The sequence below is a fragment of the Narcine bancroftii genome, chromosome 3 (assembly GCF_036971445.1).
Source record: "Narcine bancroftii isolate sNarBan1 chromosome 3, sNarBan1.hap1, whole genome shotgun sequence".
NCBI lineage: Eukaryota > Metazoa > Chordata > Chondrichthyes > Torpediniformes > Narcinidae > Narcine > Narcine bancroftii.
The window spans coordinates 251,910,406-251,930,519 of NC_091471.1; the positions used below are offsets into that span (position 1 = coordinate 251,910,406).

The 20,114-nt window shown below is 39.8% G+C and overlaps 1 protein-coding gene across 6 annotated transcripts in view; it reads left to right on the plus strand.

Annotated features, from left to right (window-relative positions):
• mvb12a (multivesicular body subunit 12A) overlaps positions 1–20,114 on the plus strand; it is a 69,709-nt gene that overhangs the window by 39,638 nt on the left and 9,957 nt on the right. For all 6 annotated transcript variants that reach the window (XM_069927591.1, XM_069927590.1, XM_069927587.1 and 3 more), the window contains exons 8-9: positions 10,974–11,026; positions 14,232–14,291. In XM_069927591.1, the coding sequence (XP_069783692.1) occupies positions 10,974–11,026; positions 14,232–14,291 (113 nt within the window). The remainder of the gene's footprint in view (positions 1–10,973; positions 11,027–14,231; positions 14,292–20,114) is intronic.

Sequence of the window (20,114 nt, forward strand, 5' to 3'; positions counted from 1 at the left end):
TACATTCTGAAAGGACAAAACAAAAAAGGACATCTGGGAATACAGATACATAATTTCCTGTAAATGTCTTCAAAGGTAGATAAGGTTTTAAAGAGAGTTTTGGCATATTGGTCTTCATAAATCAAAGTATTGAGAATAGGAGTTGGGATGTTACGGTAAAATTGCTGAGGCCAAATTTGGAATATAGTGTGCAGTTTTGGCCATCTAACTACAGGAAAGATATCAATAAGATTGAAAGAGTGCAGAGAAGATTTACTAGGGTGTAGCCAGGACTTTAGGAGCAGTGTTACAGGGAAAGGTTAAATAGGTTAGGACTTTATTTCCTGGAGTGTAGAAGAATGGGAGGAGATTTGATAGAGGTATTTAAAATTATGAGGGGTCTAGACAGAGTAAATGTAGGTCAGATTTTTCTAGGTGAGATACAAACCAGAGGACATGGGTTATGGGTGAAAAGGGAAAGGTTTAGAGGGAACATTAGGGGGAACTTCTTCACATAGAGAGTGGTGGGAGTGTGGAACAAAATGCCAGTTGAAGTGGTGAATGCAGAATCATTTCTAAGAAGAATTTGGACAGATACATGTATTGGAGGGCTATGGTCAGGGTGGAGGTAAGTGGGACTAGGGAGAAGAATAGTTTGACACGAACTAGAAGGCCCGAAGGGTCTGTTTCTGTGCAGTAATATTCTATAGCTCGATGATGAGAAGTGTCTTAATAAAGGTCCACAAGATTCTGAGAGGCATAGATAAGTTTGACAGTCAGCACCTTTTTCCCCAGGGCATGAATAGTAAACATGAGGGGACATGTGTACAGAGTGAAGGGTGGAAACTTTAGGGGTGACGTACAGAGAGTTGTGGGTGCCTAGAATGTCTTGTCTGGGGTGGTGGTGGAGGCTTCAATATTTGGGCATTTAAGAGGCTCCTAGATGAAATGGATGAAAGTAAAATAGAGGGTTATGAGTTAGGGAGGGTTTGGGTTTTTTTTATTGCTAGGAATCTGTAGCTTGATCTTGCTGAAGACCCTGTGCAGTGGTGTTCAAACTGCCCCACTAAGCTCACATTCCACCTCAAGTAATCCCTATGCCATAGGTGATCTGTGATTAGTAAGGGAGTACTTAAGGTGGTTGTGAGTGGAAAGAAAAAGTTTGAAAACCACTGTTTTAATCGTACCTAATTGACTCGTTATGTGCATGGTTTCATTACTCTAAAGAAAATGGGCCAATGACAATTTTTCTCAAGCAAAATATTTCAGTAACAATTGGGTCTAGAGCAGAGGTTCTCAACCTTTTCCCCACTCACATATCGCCTTAAGCAATCCCTTACTAATCACAGAGCATTTATGGCATAAGGATTGCTTATGGTGGAATGTGAGTTTAGGGGGCAATTTGAAACCCACTTCTAGAATCACAGAGAGAGAAATGTGAGCTTGTTGATTTTCCCGTTATTTTGGTTAAATCTTGGAGTTAAAATGCTGAGTGTAAAATCAAGCTCTTGGCTATAATTATTTAGTATGGAAGAGCCAGTCAAGCTCCATTCAGTAGTATATTATCATGTGCAAAGCAGTTTGTTGATGATGTAAATGTGTTGAGATTAAGAGGAGAGACTATTTTTAAATATTTGCTCTAGTACTGGTTTTCCTGGACTTGTATGTTGATCCAAATTCAAACAGATGCTTATTTTGGGGATGTTGAGATTTACATGGCAATAACATTGCAAGCTGGTTCTAAATTCTTGGATTTTTTTTCATACATGAAGGTTAGTTTTTTATTTACCTTACCAACCTCATCAATTGCCTGTGCACTCCCAGTATTGGAGTTCAGATCTCATAACAGTGAGAATCTCTGACCCAGTCTAAAATTATTTTGTTTGAATCCACTCCTCCAGAGATGACAACTTTGAAAATTGAATCTGCTGTATATTGAGCCACCAGTATCTGCAAACCTTGAGTCAAATTTCACACCTGTCCATGTTTACCACAAGTGAAGAAAACAATTGTAATTGTATTCTTGTCCTTATCCAAATTTTTGCTTTTCAACTTTGAACAACAATGGCTATTCTTTAGTTATGAAAATTTGTTTTAAATTATGTGCCTTAACAAAATACAACATAAATAGAACCAGGAGTGGGCATCGTGGTCTCTGGAGCCTGTGTTGCATGGTGAAGTCTACACCCCAAGTTCACTTTGCTCTCCAGTGCTATCCTCTTAGCTCACTATTCAAAATCTATTTTAGTGACCCAACATCAACAGCCTTCTTGGGTATAGAATTCCAAACATGCATAAGTTTCTATCTGAGTAATTGTATGTTTCCGTCCTAAATGGGTGAGTGGTCTTTGTGCCAGAAGAGGATGGTTTTGTGATATACCGACACTAATTAAATGATTACAGTTCTCGTCTGTCTGGTGATGGTGTGAATTGAAGAAAGATGTAATAGATGTCCCAGTAAAGAGAAGCACAATCTTTTTCTTGACATGTTTATTATACATTTTCCAAGGTTAGATTCCAGCTTCTTTCATTAATTTCACCCTTTCTCCCATAGAAGTGGTTGTTCCAGAGATTTGGTTCATTAGCTAATGGCTTGCTGATGTTCAGTTCTCAGTTGTCACATGCTGGTCCTAGAAGGTCACTAGACTATGATAGATTGGATAACCACATCCACCCCTCATTGCATGCACTTCTTTACAGTGGATGTCATCGATTGCCATTTTGGAGTAGGAATCAAGTCCAAGGGTGCAAAGCCAACTGCAAATGGTTGGATAAATAAAGCCAAAATAAGATTGTGATTGAATTAGACACTTTTTGTGCTTGTATAAAAATGTGTAATGCAGATTCAGCCCTTTGAATCCATTCTATTTTTATGTTCTTCACTTTTGTATTTTTATAATCCTTCTCTCTTAACTAATCTTAAATGCAAATATTGTACTTTAACCTCTCCTAATTGTTTATGGTCCCTGGTGTACTTTTGGCTGAAATGTATGTGTTAAGGCAGTGATACCTTGTGCATTTTAAAAATCAAAATAAAGAATGAGGGATGGGAAGAGAAAAAGAATTCTTGGTTCTCGACTGTGCTGAGAGGACACAGACATTACCATCCATGCTTTTCAGGTTCACGAATTTGTGAATTCCATCAGATTAAAAAACACTCTTAAATATTCACCAGGTCTACTTGGTCATTCCTCACCTAATTGGCATGATGAAAGGAGTCAGTGTGGTAATAGACAGTTGTTTTACAGATGAATGGTCTGTAGCTAGCATTGTACCACAGCAATCAATGCTGTTGTTTGTCATGTAGTGATTTTGTTGAGAATATGATTTGGAAGTTTGTGATAACATAAAAATTGGCAGTGCGCAGACAGTGACAAAGTTGCGACAGGAGTTTACTGAACTGAGAAAGTGGGCAAAGGAAAGGCAATTGGAATTTAACTCAGACATTTTGGGAAGCTAAATCAGGGTAGGACATACACAGTGACTGGCAGGGCCCTGGAAAGTGTTGTAGAAGAGAGACACCCAGGGATGCCAGTGGTAACATAGTTAAATAGGGTGGCGAGGAAGGTGCCTTTATTGGTCTGGGTACTGAGTGCAAAAGTTGAAATATCATTGTTACAACTTTACAACATATTGGTGAGATAACTTTTGTGTGCAGTTCCTGTTGTAATATTATAGGAAAGATGTGATTAACTTAGGCAGAAAAGATTTGCAAAGATGTTGCCGGGACTTGATGGGTTGAGTTGTAAGGAGAGACTGGATAGGTGGGCTCTGCTTTCCCTTGACCAGAGGAAGCTCATAGGTGGGCTTGGCTTTATAAAATTGTAAGGGGTATTATAGATCCCAAGGATCTATAACTGGTCTAAAGCTGGATAGCAAAGCTTTAAGGTGAGAGAGAAAATATTGAAAGGGATCCAAGATGTGATTTTTTTTTTAAACCATGAGGATTGTGGGTGTGTGTAACTTGTGTGTGACTGGAACTTTGAGGATATAATCAGCAGAATAGAAAAGGGAGAACCAGGAGTTTTAGTGGACTTAGATGTTCAGATTGTTCTTGATTAAAATACCACAGGGAAGATCAGTGTGCAAAATTCAAGTGGTGGAATGTATTGGAATGAGTTATTTGACTTTCAAGGAACTTTTCAAGTATCTTCGCAACATTGACTTTCTCCTTGATGTGAATGCCTTGACTCCAGTATATTTGGTTAAGCCTTGCTGGCACTCCTAAGCAGCAAGAAGTTGACCAGGCCATATCCCAAAGCAAAGATAACAAGACTGGAGATCAGACAATAGCTTTTCTGAAATTGGAAAACTCGATGATGAAGAGCTACAGTCCCAAATTGCACACTCTTCGCTACTTCTGGGAAGAGGCGAATACAAAGGGGAACCCCAGAGATGTTGCGATTGTAATCATTTTACGAAGGGAGATGCCAGTTGATGCTTGACAAAGTTTCATTGCATCAATCATCTATTCCCAGTGGCTGAAGAGCTGTTCCTTGAATCACTGTGTGGATTTAACTATCTCAAGCACTATGGAGAAGAGTTTCACCGCACAATGACTCCAAGAAAAAGGCAGGAACAGTCCATTAGTCAGGATGGACAATGGAACCAACATTGTGGGAAAGAACTGCACTTGAAGGACCTGCCTCCAGTGGGCACGGTGAGATTGAGTCCTTTGTAACAGCTTCTCAAACACTTGAATCCTCCTCAATTTCAGCTGCCCACAGGAATTTGTATCCATATTGTGTTTGCTTCATGACAGCATGCAGACCATGATGGTAATCAACTGGTCTACAACAGAACCAATCTCCGTGGACTTGAGTGGCAAACAAAACTGATTCAATGCCCCAATGCTTTCTCAATCCTTGCCACCAACAAACGTCCTATGGGAGTTGAGCTCATCTTCAGAACCAATAGGAAACTGTACAACCTGTAATGACTCATAATTGAGGTCTCCTGAACCTCAGTGGTTGAGCTGCACTCTACAGATAGAGCTTGCTCAAATGCAACTTCCAAAGCATCGGCCAGATTTATTTGAAGTGTTCATGATAAGAAGCCTTGCCTTATTGTCAGCAATTTCCTCTACCAATTTCCTCTGGTGCAACTTGCTGCATTTCAAAACACAATTTTATTCAGATGTCGTTTCTGAGAATGAAGGGTTTGAGGTGTATGAAGTGACTAGATAGGCTGGGCTTTCTTCCCCCCCCCCACCCCCTGAGAGCAGAGGAGGCTGGGGTATGAGGCTACATAGCTTATAAGGGGTATCGATAAGGTAAGTCTTTTTCTCAGGGTAGGGCAGTCTAAAACTAGAGGGTATAGGGTTTAAGGGGAACATTTTAAGGAAGCCGAGGGAGAAATATTTTTCACACAGTAGGTGATGAGTGTATAGAATAAGGTGTCATTGAGTTGTAGAGGCTGGTTCAATGACCACTTTTAAAACCCATTTGGACAGGTATATTCAGAGATTTATAAAATATAGGAGCTGAAGTAGGCCCATCGAGTCTGCTCCAAAGTCATGATCTGATCCAACCTCCCACTTGGCCCCACTCTTTGGCTTTCTCCCCTTAGCTCCTGATGCCCTGACTAATCAATCTCTGCCTTAAATACACCCAACAATCTCATTTCCACAGCCGCCTGTGGCGTATGTTTTACATTGACACCTTTTTATCCCCTACCATGGGAAACATCCATGGCACATCTACTCTGTCCAGGCCTTTTTAGCATTCAAAATACCTCCACGAGGTCCCTCCTCATCCTTCAGTACTCCAACAAGTACAGTCCAAGAGCAAACAATCATTCCTCATATGCTAACTCTTTCATTCCTGGTATCCTAGTAAATTTACTCTGAGCCATCTCCAATGCCAGCATGTCTTCTCAAATAAGGCACCAAGTGAGGTCTCACCATTGCCTTATAGACTCTCAAATTTACATCCCTGCTCATATGCTATTCCTCTTGAAAGGAATACCAACATTGCATTATCCTTCTTCACCACCAACTCAACCTGGAGGTTGACCTTTATGGTGTCCTGCACAAGGGTTTCCAAGTATCCTCGGAATTTTGAATTTTCTCCCCAGATTTAAGAGGCAAAACTTGGGCAAATGAAGTAGGTCCCTTGATCAGCATGGAGGAGTGTGGTGAAGGGCATGCTTTCATGTATAATTCTAACTCGAGTACTTACTATATACAAAGCACTAATCCTGTTCCTGTGTCTTTGTTGATCAGCAGTTCATTTATTGTCACCTGTACCAAGGTTCAATGAGAACTTTGTTTCCTGAGCAGTCCAGCTTGTCATCCCATACATAGTACAGCAAGTAAAACACAGTACTTAGTGCAGAGTTGCAGAGAGAAATTGGTTGCTATGGAGCAAAGGCAACATAATTTTACTAGTCTGAGGTTTGTTCAGGTGGGACAGAAACTGGCTGGGCATGATCTCACAGTTGATGGGAGGAGGCTGAAAAGAGTGTGATCAGATTTATTGTCACCATACACCCTGAGATTCTTTTTCCTGTGGGCTCGGCAGAATTGCCACTAATTGATAGTGCAAAAAATAAACTGTCAACAAATAATGAATGTAAAAAAACTGCAATACCAAAAGAACAAAAATAAGTCCTTAAATAAGTCTCTGATTGAGTTCCTCAAGGAGGAGTGTGATGGAGGAGGGGTAGCAGCTGTTCCTGAATATGGTGGTGCGAGTCTTGTGGCACCGATACCTCTTTCCTGATAGCGACAGCGAGAACAGCATGTGATAGGTGGTGTGGGTCTTTGATGATTGCTGCTGCCCTCTGAAAGCAGCATTCCCTGTAGATGTACTCAGTAGTGGGGAGGGGTTTTTTCTGTGATGTCCTGGGCTGTGTCCACTAACTTTTGGAGGGGTTTTACGGTCAGGGGTATTGGTGTTCCCCATACCAGACCATGGTGCAGCCGGTCAGCGCACTTTCCACCACACATCTAAAGAAATTTTCAAGGGTTTCTGTTGTCATACCAAACCTCTGCAAACTCCTGAGGAATTAGAGGCACTGGCATGCTTTCTTCATGCTATCATTAGTGTGTTGGGTCCAGGAAAGATCCTCTGAGATAGTGACTCCCAAGAAGTTAAATTTACTCACCCTCTCCACTCTGATCTCCCCCAGTGATCACTGGATTGTGCACCTCTGGCTTTTCCTTCCTGACATCAACAATCAGCCCCTTAGTTTGGTGACATTGAGGACAAGGTTGTTGTTGGTCCATCATTCAGCCAAGTTTTCATTCTCTATCCTGTGTGCTGACTCATCTCCTTCTTTGATACCACCCTTTACCATGTTGGCAAATTTGTAGATAGTGTTATTATCTTACCAGTCTTTTAATATGTTGACTGCCAAGTATAGATGGAGGAGAGATGGTGGTTGTATGGTGATTGAGCTGTGCTCGTGATTCTGCAGTCTCTTGTGGTCTTGGGTAGAGCACTTCCTGTATCATGCAGTGAAGCACCCTGACAGGATACTTTAAACGGTACATATGTGAAAGTGATTGGCCAAATTTCCTCAGGAGGAAGAGGGGACATTTGAGTACTTTATTGGCCATCGCGCAAACATGGCGGGGGGAATCCCTGAAGATGTTTGCTCTTAGGAATTTAAATTTTGTTTTTGTCTCCACCTCAGCGTCATTGGGTGGTGAGCCTCGCCCTTCTTCTATTACACCCTTCTAGTTCTTGAGGGGTTGTTCAAAGGATCCAGGCCCTTAGTAAACACTGGAGGCAATACCTTAGTTTGTAGTTCTTCCCCACAAGGCCTATGTGTTGGCTGTACCTTCAGTACATCCTTCCAGCTGTCTGGAATGTGTCATCTTTGTACTGGAAGACCTACAAGTTCTTGGCAAAACAAGATGTCTTTCGCTGACTTAATGATCTTCCAACAACACTATGTCCATCTCTGTAGCTACTCCTGGCAACAACCCGTGTATAAAAGAGGCCTCAGTTATGCACCTATTTGGGGTGAATCTTGAAAAGTACCCCGGCATTCCTTCTCCTGACCTTTAAAAATGCAAAGTTCACAAACAGGTGGGTGATTGTCTCCTGCCCATTGCAGTGGTATATAGGACATTTTGTGTTGGATTTGAAGCTGCAGGATGGATCTGACCGGGAGGGCCCCTCTTTCTGCCACCAAGAGAATTGCTGTATGATGTTTTGACCTTCATTAACAATGGGATAGATTTCAAGAGCCATAATATTGCATCTCAACCAGACCTTGGTTAGATTCACTTGGAATATTGTGTTCAGTTCTGGTCACCATGATACAGGAAAGATGTGGATGCTATAGAGAGAATGCAGAGGAGATTTAAAAGGATGTGACCTGGGTTGGAGAGCATACCTTATGAGAATAGGTTGAGTGAACTTGGCCTTTTCTCCTTGGAGTGACAGAGGATGAGGGGTGACCTGATTGAGGTATACAAGATAATGTGAAGCATTGATTTTGTTGATGTCAGAGGCTTTGCTCTTGGGTTGAAATGGCTAACATGAAGGAACATAGTTTTAAGGTGCTTGGGAGCAAGTACAGGAGGGGTGAAAGAGGTAGGTTCTTCACACCGAGATTGGTGGGTGCATGGAATGCGCTGCTGGCAACAGTGGGGGAGGCAGATACAAAAGGATCTTCTAAGACTATTAGACAGGTACGTGGAGCAATTTAAAAAATGGAGGGATATCCAGAAGGGAGATTCTAGGCAGCTGTTACAGTAGGTTGTTAGAGCAGCAGAACACTGTGGGCCTGTACTGTAATATGTTCTATCACTGTTTGCATTCTGTCATGGAGCAAACATCTTGGTCATTGATTCCCTAGTTACTCTTAGCTGACAATATTGGGTAAGCCATGTTGATCCATCTGGAGATTACCATGTTGACTGAGAGAAATATTGAAATGTCTATTCAAAGTGTCCTTGTAGAAATGCAGCATCCCAACTGACTTCTGGATGCCTTTGGCCCTGGACCAGTCAAAGTGGAGTAGGAACATTTGGGGTGGAATTGCGAGCCTTGTCCATGCATCAGATGCCTTATTCAAGTGGAAGAGGGAGCGCAGCATGTCGCCGACCATCAGTTTCCACATCAATTTCATCAGCCACCTCAGAACAGACAAAGACTGCAGCAGAAGCAAATGTTCCTCAATTCCAAGGGGCACCATGAGAAGAAACAGCAGATTTCTAATTGTATTAATTATTGAAATGATGGAATCAAATGCAATATTAAGTTTACCAATGGCACTAAACTGGGTGGGGTGATAAGTTTTGTCCAACACACAAGGCTTTGAAACAACCTGTCGGACCAAGTAAACGACAAAAACAGGGAGTTTATGTGCTCTCCCCGTGCCCACATGGGTTTTTTCCGGTGCTTTAATTTCTCTTTCCGATATTTTAAAGGGTGTTAAATGTGTTGACTTCATATTTCGTTACAACATTGAAGCAGCTGGAGGGATGTACTGAAGGTTGATACAGCCAACGCATAGGCCTTGTGGGGAAGAACTACAAACTAAGGTATTGCCTCCAGTGTTTACTAAGGGCCTGGATCCTTTGAACAACCCCTCAAGAACTAGAAGGGTGTAATAGAAGGAGGGCGAGGCTCACCACCCAATGACGCTGAGGTGGAGACAAAAACAAAATTTAAATTCCTAAGAGCAAACATCTTCAGGGATTCCCCCCGCCATGTTTGCGCGATGGCCAATAAAGTACTCAAATGTCCCCTCTTCCTCCTGTGTAGTATGGGATTTGTTTTATTACAAGGACAATGAATTGAATCATGAATCTAATCTATAATTGCTGGAGAAACTCAGCAGGGCATACAGTGGTAATGTCAGTCAATGTTTCAGTCTGAACATCCTTGTGACCACAAGAAATGCTATAACTGCACCTACTCCTCCAGACTACTCCGGTCAGTTGGGATTGGCAAAAACATCTCCTCCACAATCTCCATCAGCACAGGGATACATACTTAGTCCCCATCTCTACTTGCTTTATATCCATGACTGTCATTAGGTATAACAACACCATTCACAGATTTGTTGATGTTACCACTGTAGTGGGCTGTATAAAAGGGGGAGATGAGACAGCATGCAGGAGGGAGATTGAAAACTTGGCTGAATGATGTGCTAACAACAACCCCTCAATATCATCCAAACCAAGGAACTGATTGTGGAGTTTAGGAAAGGAAAACCAGGGGTATATGATCCAGTAATCTTTCAGTAATCTTTGGGAGATCAGATGAGCAACTTAGAATTTCTGACTATCTCTGAGGACCTTTCCTGGACCTATTATGTTAATGTTATTGTGAAGAAAGCACATCAGCACCTCTACTTATTCAGGATTCTGTGTCATAGGAAACCTTAGCACACTTCTACAGATATGTGGTGGAAAGTATGTCTGGTCTGAACAAAAAGCCCTGCAAAAGATAATGAATTCAGCCCAGTTCATCAAGGCAAAACTCTTACCACCATTGAGAACATCTGCGTGGATCGTTGCCATCAGAGAGCAGCATGAAAGATCCACAACACCCAGGATGTGCTCTGTTTGGTGTGTGTACATACTCACACATGCACACTATTAGTGTGCATTTGTACATTTACACGGTCAGTTGTTTACAGTCCTTCCTTTCTTTGAGTATAATTTACAGTTAGCGGAATAGAAATTCTGACTGACCCACAGAAAAAGAGTCTCTGGGTTGTTTGTGTTGTCATGTACGTTCTCTGACAACAATTTTGAACTTTGCATATTCCTGGGTTAAGGACAGAAACTGTTCCAGATGCTCATCTTATTGGAAATGGCTCATGTACAAATGTTGGGCTGAAGAGAAGATTGGGTCAGTGTTGTTCTACCTCATTGTTGAACCCTCCGTGGACTTTCATACTGTGGTGAGATACTAACAGGTGTTTAATACCAGTAGTACCATAAACAGGAGTTTGTTCCTAGTTATGAAAGGGTTAGATATCTGATGAAAGAATATAAACCCAATGTATTTTCTGTTTTTTTTATATAGCAATGGATGGCATCCCTTTTGCTTTACACCCCAGATTTGAAAACAAGATGAATGTAAGTAGTTTGTTGTACTTCCTGCTCCTGTGGGCACTGCAGCAATGTCACCGTTTCTCATTCTTGCTGCTGTTGGTGTCTGTTGAAAATCTGCTTTTTAATTACACTGCACAACAAAGATTTTGCTTCCTGAACACTTTTGGGTGTATTTTATAGATTTGAGGCTGCTGATCACAAAAAAAATCACCCATCGTGACTGCTGTTTTTTAGATACAACTTATATGTGTGATTTTTCTGCCTGGATTGACTATGCAAATGTTGTCTTAAGCCTTGCATGCTTCATCAGAATAGATGCAGACAGGCTATAAAAGTAGCTCACGTATACCGATGCTGTATATTTGTAGAGATTGAACACCTGCTGATGCACATGTTCTTCAGCCAATACCACAGTGAGTCTACTTAACAATATTGTCTTCAGCAAGATTCAGTACAGCAGAAATGTCTTGTCAATATCCCAACAGCTACGATACGTTCTGTTACATTTGTGGCAAGAATTCGCTTAAGGCTCAAAGACACAACATGACTGCACTTATTGAGAAAGCTGATGAGCTCTACTTCAGTTGTAAAATTAGTGACCAAGACCAACCCTGGGCACCTCACATTTGTTGTGCAACATGTGCAGTGATTGTAACACAATGAGTCAGCATCAATATATGATTCAACATGCTAAATTGAATAAAAGTTAATTTAACAGTTCTCCAAATTGTTACTTAACACAGCAAATCTGAAATTATCTTTGTGTCCAGCTTGAAGTTGTCTATTTTTTTTCAGGAAGCAAACCTTTTTAGAAAAAAATTGTTGCCCAGTGTTATGTGATTTCAGAATTATTGACTGTCTCTGTTTTTGTGAAGTAACTTTTTTTTAAACCTTATTCTTTGTTTGAAGGGCTATGGAGTGGTAATAGGAGATTGCTTAGAGGATTTTGGTGAGAACTTGTATTTTTAAAAACAAAAGAGGGCAGGTGTGGAGGTACTGGACCTGGTTTTATTTTTTTTTGGGGGGGGGTGTCCCTCAAAACAGAATAGAGGTAAGCAGAGACCTTATTCCGTGAAGGGCTCAGGCCTGATCCGTCAGCAATATATCTTTATCTCCTATGGACACTGTGTCCTGGGTAAACTTGTACCTCTCACTTTGTTCGTTTTAAATTGGTCACAGTGTTTAAGCTTCCGAAAGAAAATAGACACACACACCGAGAGCACTTCAGTTTATACAAGTCTTTATTACTAAATCTAAAACTGAATTCAAACTACAATTTGCAAGCCCTTCCCAATTATACTTATCAAGACCTGGACTGGTCCCAACTGCCAAAGCGAGGCAACGACTGCACACTTGTAGCAGCTTCTCCACCTCCCCTGACGTTGGTTGGAATCCAGAAGTTCTTCTTCTTGCTGAGAGATGTTGCCACCTCTAGGAGAGTCTCAAACTTCAGCAGTGGGACCATGGCTTATATTACCCAAAAGTTGTTTACTCATAGCTTATCTCCTTGAACAAATTATTTAATTATCTTCAAGGTCTCCTGACCGGCTGCGACCAACAAAAGAAAACTGCATCTCTGGGCCTCATGATGGAATTTAGATGTATCTACTAATTCAACTGCATCCCTGGGCCCCATGGTGGAATTTAGATTATGTCTTCTGATGCAACTACATCCCTTCTTGCATAAGCTGGTCTAAATCCTCCATTACACGCTGAAAGACCGGCTGAGATCCTCCAGCATTTTGATGTTATTTTACCAAAGGAGACTGCTTAGCCCATGCACTTGAGTGAGCCAGTGCTCTTATTTCTGACCATAGCATGCATTGTCAAGCCTGGGGACTTATTCACTTTTCTTTTTGCACTGTATTCCTGCATCATTGAGGGATTTGCTTCCTATACCCTCCTTTTTCCTAACCAGAGCTTCAATATCCTTTGTCAAACAGGGCTTGCTAATCCTGACAGCTTTCCCATCCCTCTGACAGGAACTTGCTGGTCCTGAATGTTCCCTATCTCACAGACTCTCCCAATCAGCCTCTGCAAGTTTCTGTCCAATGTCAACAAAATCAACCTGGCCTAATTTAGGACTTTAATTCATGCAGAAGCATTATTTTTTTTCTCACGTCTATTTTAAAACTATTTGAATTGTATTGAGTATAGGAGTTGGGATGTTATTTTGAAGTTGTTTAAGATATTGGTGAGGCCAAATTTGGAATATTGTGTGCAGTTCTGGTTGACAAACTACAGGACAGATGTCAATAAGATTGAAAGAATACAGAGAAGGCTTATTAGGATGTTGCTGGGTCTTCCAGGAGTTGAGTTACAGGGGAAGATTAAACAGGTTAGGACTTTATTACTTGGAGCGAGGAAGAATGAAGAGGGTTAAAAGATTATGAGAGGTATAGATAGAATGGATGCGAGTAGGCTTTTTCCACAGATTGGGGGAGATAAGTATGAAAGGTCATAGTTCTAAGATGAAAGGGGAAAGATTTAGAGGGAACATTAGAGGGAATATCTTCACTCAGAGAGTGGTGGGAGTGTGGAATGAGCTGCTATCTAATGTGGTGGAGAAATTAATTTTTTTAATTTAGCCATACAGCACTGTAACAGACCGATTTAGCCATATAAGTCCATGCTGCCCAATTTATACCCCATTAACCTATACCCCCAGTACATTTTTGAATGGTGGGAGGAAACTGGAGTCCCTGGGAAAAACCCACACAGACATGGAGAGAACGTACAAATTCCTTACAGACAGTGCAGGATTTGAACCCCAGTCCCAATCGCTGGTTCTGCAACAGCGTTGCACTAACCAGGCTTCCCTAGTCTATCAAGCTAACATTACTACCACCGGAAGATGCCTGTTTTGTCTACTGATACCACCAATAATAATTGTCCACTGAAGAGGTTCTCTACCATCATGGTCTGCTATTGAACACTTGAACGTTTCTACCATATCCCCATCACCACTTTCCCATCACTTATCCAGTGTCAAGCAGCCTTTATCTGCTACTGACTATTGCTGAGATTCTCCTTGACAAGCTAAAAACCATTGTCCATGGCCTCAACTGCTGAGGATAGACTGAGTTTAGGATTAGCTAGTACAGTGTTAAACTTGACCATGTCCAGCCAAAACTGAGACTGTGGGCTGCAGCCTTTATCCCTACATTCAGATATAGTGTAATAAAGATGTGATAGTCTGCTGTCGTTCATATTTAATATCTCCCTGCAGGTACCCAATACTAACATTACGAATGTCCAAATTAAGAGCCGTGCGGAAATAGAAAATGAGGTAAGTTTAACAAGTTGATCCATGTGTGATAATATTGTTTTTGATATTCATTATGTAACCATTTGTATTTAACTTTGCCTTTGTCAGTCAGGACATTGAATTGAAGTTGTCCAAGACAGCCATACTTGAAATATTGTGTGCAGTTTTGATCACCGAGCTGTAGGAAAAATATTACAAAGTTGGAAAAGGTTTAGAAGAGTGCAAGGTTGTTGCAAAATCAGGGAAATTAAATTCCCGTGATTGGAAAAACTAGACCTGATTTCCTCTGTGTGTAGGAATAAATCTTCATCCGTGAAGCCAAGCCAAAGAAAGAAAGAAAGAAGGAGGTTGAGAGAGGATTTCATTGAGGCCCATAAAATCATGAGGGCCAGAGATAAAATGAAAAGTAACAGTCTTTCCCAGAGTGGGAGAATCTAAGGCAGGATGACAAGAGGGGGGGATGAGGAGGTTGGGTTGGTCCCCATCCTGACCTCTGCCATCTCCAGGCCTACACTGCTGGAACTCTTTCCCACTCCCCAATTCCACTCCTTACCCTTCCCTATCTCCCCACCCCTCACCTCCTTACTCCTCACCTGCTCCCCCATTCTCCCTCCCCTGCTGACCTCATCTCTGTCCCAATTCTCCTTTGGCCTCCCCATCCTCCACCCTCTCACCATGAACAACACCCACCCCCTTGGATTTCCTGAATCCCTTCTCCCTGCCAGCTTCCACTCTAACCTCTGCCAGGTCTTTACTATACTCTCTGAGAATACCATGTCCTCAGAAGCCTCACCTTTGTTCTCCTTTGCCACATCTTCATGAATTTTGAGCTGGACATGATGCCAAACTCCTCTTCTGTCGTCTGTCTTGATGGTTATTTAAACCAAGATTCTCAATCACCACCCCCCCCCCTGCCTCCCACACCCCAACTGAAGACCCTTTCTCCTGCCTTAATCTCACTTCATTTCACCCCTTTGGAACACTGTCCTCCACTCCCTCTGCACCTTCTCTCTCTGCTGCAATAACAGGGACCTCACAGTGACCAATCATTTTAATTCCGCACACCATTCACAGAGCAACATGTCTACCCATGGCTTCATGCACTGCCAAACCGAGGCTACCCACAAATTAAATTAATGACACCTAGTATTCTGTCTGGGAACTCTTCAAACAGATGACATTAACATCGAACTCTCTAGTTTCCTTCCCCAAGTCTTTTTCCCTATTCCTATCTCCTTTCTCCCGCTGCCATCAGATTCCTGAATGATTAATGAACCAAAGACACTGCCTTACTTTGACGTTTCGTGCACTTTTTATTTTTGTATGGTGGTTTACATTAAAGTTTACGTTGTGATCCTGCCACAACAATGAATTTCATGACTTTTTTAAAATAATTTTTTATTTTTCACACTGTGAACCATATCAACCAAATATATACAAACATTTCTCATTAAATATACACAGTGGCATTTTCTCCCTTTCCCCCCCCACCCCCCACACCATCCCTTCCCACCCCCCTCCAAAACCAATAAATATTCAACATATACAATACAATAAAACCATAAAATTGTGTCTTCACACAATGAAAAATAAACAAGAAAAATGTGTCATCTACTTTTACACACTGGATCAAGTCGTTTTGTCTTCTTATCATTTTAGGGGGTGGAGGTCCGAGGCAAGCTCTCTCTGTTATGTTCCATGTACGGTTCCCAAATTTGTTCAAATAATGTGACTTTATTTTTTAAATTATGTTATTTTTTCCAATGAAATACATTTATTAATTTCCATGTACCATTGCTGTATTCTCAGGCTCTCTTCCCTTTTCCAAGTTGACATTATACATTTTTTTTGCTACTGCTAAGGTTATCATAATAAATCTTTTTTGCGCTTTATCCAATTTGAGGCCTAATTCCTTACTACTTAAGTTACTTAGAAGAAAGATCTCTGGATTTTTTGATATGTTATTTTTGTACTTTTATTTAATACCTGATTTAGATCTTCACAAAACATTTTCACTTTCTCACATGCCCAAATTGCATGTACTGTTGTTCCCGTTACCTTCTTGCAGCTAAAACATCTATCTGATAATGTTGGATCCCATTCTTTGAACTTTTGAGGCATGATATATAACCTGTGTAGCCAATTATATTGTATCATGAGTAATCTTGTGTTTATTATATTCTTCATAGTTCCAGAACATAACTTTTCCCATACTTCATTTTTTATCTTAATGTTTAAATCTTTTCCCCACTTTTGTTTAGGTTTATAGCTTATTTCATCATTTTCCTTATCTTGCAGCTTAATGTACATGTTCGTTATAAATCTTTTAATTATCATTGTGTCTGTAATCACATATTCAAAGCTGCTTCCTTCTGGTAATCTCAGTCTGTTTCCCTATTTATCCTTTAAATAAGCTTTCAGTTGATGATATGCAAACATTGTACCATGAATTATTCCATATTTGTACTTCAACTGTTCAAATGTTAATAAATTATTTCCCAATAAACAATTTTCTTTTGATTTCTTTTCTTTCCCATTCTCTAAAGGAAAGGTTATCTATTGTAAAAGGGATTAGTGGGTTTTGTGTCAATAACAATTTTGGTATTTGGTAATTCATTTTTTTCCTTTCTAAATGGATCTTCATCCATATATTAAGTAAATGATGCAATACTGGTGAGCTTTGATATTGCACCAGCTTTTCATCCCACTATATGTTCTGGTACCTTCTCCCCTATTTTATTTAGTTCTATCTTAGTTCAGTCTGGTTTTTCCCTTCTCTGGAAAAAATCTGATAAATACCTTAATTGTGCGGCTCTATAATAATTTTTAAAGTTTGGTAACTGCAAACCACCTTCGTTATTACCACTCTGTTAATTTATCTAACGCTACCCTCGGTTTCCCCCCTTTCCATAAGAATTTCCTTATTATTCTCTTTAGTTCATTAAAGAATTTCTCTGTTAAGGGAATTGGCAACGATTGAAATAAGTATTGTATCCTTGGGAAAGCATTCATTTTAATGCAATTTACCCTCCCTATCAACGTTAGCAGTAATTCTTTCCAATGTTCTAAGTCTTCCTGCAATTTCTTTATTAGTGGCTGATAATTTAGTTAGTACAAGTGGCTTAAGTTATTATCTAATCTGATCCCTAGGTATCGGATTGCTTGTGTTTGCCATTTAAATAGTGATTCTTTTTTAAATTCTGTATAATCCGTGTTACTCATTGGCATCACTTCACTTTTATTTGCGTTGATCTTGTACCCAGATATTTCTCCATACTCCAATTTCTTATATAATTCTTTTATTGATATTTCTGATTCTGTTAAGTATACTGTGATGTCATCTGCAATAAGCTGAATTTATACTCCTTCTCCTTTATTTTTATCCCTTTTATTTTATTTTCTATTCTAATCAGTTCTGCCAATGGTTCTATTGCTAAGGCGAACAATGAGGGGGATAATGGACATCCCTGTCCAGTTGCCCTACTTAATTTAAATTGGTTCAATACATATCTATTTATGTTACCTTCGCCAACAGTTCATTATACAATGCTTTAATCCAATTAATATATTTTTCTGGTAGATTGAATCTCTGTAGTGTTAAATAAATAGTTCCATTCTACTCTGTCAAAGGCTTTTTCTGCATCTAAAGCAACAGCCTCTGTTGGCTTCTTATTTCCTTGTACTGCATGGATTAAGTTAATGAACTTCCAGACATTGTCCGTTGTTCGTCTTTTCTTAATAAATCCAGTTTGATCTTGTTTTACTATTTTTGGTACACAGTCAGCCAATCTGTTTGCTAATAGTTTTGCTATTATCTTATAATCTGAATTAAGTAGAGATATTGGTCTATATGATGCTGGTGTTAGTGGATCTTTCTCCGTCTTTGGTATTACTGTAATTATTGCTGTTTTACATGAATCTGGCAAGTTATGTGTTTCTTCCATCTGGTTCATTACTTCCAGGAGAGAGGAGGAATTAATAACTCTTTAAATGTTTTATAGAATTCTATTGGGAGTCCATCCTCTGCAGGCGTTTTATTGTTTGGTAGCTTTTTTAATATATCCTGTATTTCCTCTATTTCAAATGGTTTTATCAATTTGTTTTGCTCCTCTTCTTGCAATTTCGGTAGTTCAATTTTAGCTAAAAACTCACCGATTTTGTCTTCTTTCCCTTCGTTCTCAGTTCAATATAATTGTTCATAGAATTCCTTAAAGTTTTCATTGATCTCTGTTGGGTTATTTGTAATTTGTTTGTCCTTTTTCCTTGATGCCAATACAGTTCTTTTAGCTTGTTCTGTTTTAAGTTGCCAGGCTAATATTTTTTGTGTTTTTTCTCCCAGTTCGTAATACTTTTGCTTTATTTTCATTATGTTCTTCTCCACCATGTACGTTTGTAATATTTCGTATTTTATTTTTTTGTCCGCCAATTCTCTCTTTTACGTTAAATCATCCCTTTTTACTAGTTCCTTTTCTGTACTTAATATCTCCCTTTCCAACTGCTTTATTTCCCAATTGTAGACCTTTTTTATCTTAGTTACACAATTTATCTGTCCTCTGATGAAGGCTTTCATTGTATCCCATAATATAAATTTGTCTTTCACTGATTCCGTGTTTATTTCAAAATATGTTTTAATTTGGTGTTCAATAAATGCTGTAAATTCCTGCCTTTTAAGTAGCATGGAGTTTAACCTCCATCTATATGTTCTTGGTGGGATGTCCTCCAGTTCTATTGCTAATAACAGGGGTGAATGATCTGATAGTAGTCTAGCTTTATACTCAGTTTTACTAACTCTCCCTTGAATATGGGCTGACAACAAAAACATATCAATTCTTGAGTATGTTTTATGCCTACTCGAATAATATGGATATTCCTTTTCTCTTGGGTGTTGCCTTCTCCATATATCCTTAAGTTTCATTTCCTGCATTGATTTAACCATAAATTTGGCTACTTTGTTCTTTCTGCTAGTCTTTTGTCCAGTTTTATCCATTATCCATCTTTGAATCCAAGTTAAGGTTAAAGTCCCCTCCTATCAATATAATCCCCTGCGTATCTACAATCTTCAAAAAGATATCTTGCATAAACTTTTGATCCTCTTCATTAGGTGCATATATATTGATCAAATTCCAGAGTTCTGAATATAGCTGACATTTTATCATTACATATCTCCCTGCTGGATCTATTATTTCCTCCTCTATTTTGATTGGTACATTTTTATTGATTAATATATCTACACCTCTGGCTTTTGAATTATATGATGCTGCTGTTACGTGTCCTACCCAGTCTCTCCTTAATTTATTGTGTTCCACTTCAGTTAGATCCATTTTCTGCACAAATGCTATCTATTTTTTCAGTAAATTTAATAGCCTCTCCTTTTAATTTGGTTATGTATTCTGTTAATATTTATAGTCATATAGTTCAACGTGGCCATCTTGTATCTTGTTTACACCTCATTTCTGCTTCCTCACCAGCACCATCCCCCTTTTCCCCATTATCATCTCTGTTTTCCCTTTTTAAACTCCCATATGACAACACATTTAAAACATAAAATACTCCAACAATTCCCACACCCAATATTACCTACCCCAAATCCCCCCCCCCCCACCCTGAGTTGCCCCTTATCCCTTGCCGGGCAACCATAACTTCCCTTTCCATTGAGTTTGTGATTTTGTTCACAAGCATCAACTGATTTCACAGAGACGGTTATTCTCTCCCCACAAACCCCCAGAAAATACTTTTTTCTACACATATAACAAAGCTCTCCCTTTTTTTCCCCTTCCTTCCTTCCCTCCCTTCTCTTTTCCTTCTTTAGTTCTTTACATATACATTGCTTTTACATCTTCATAT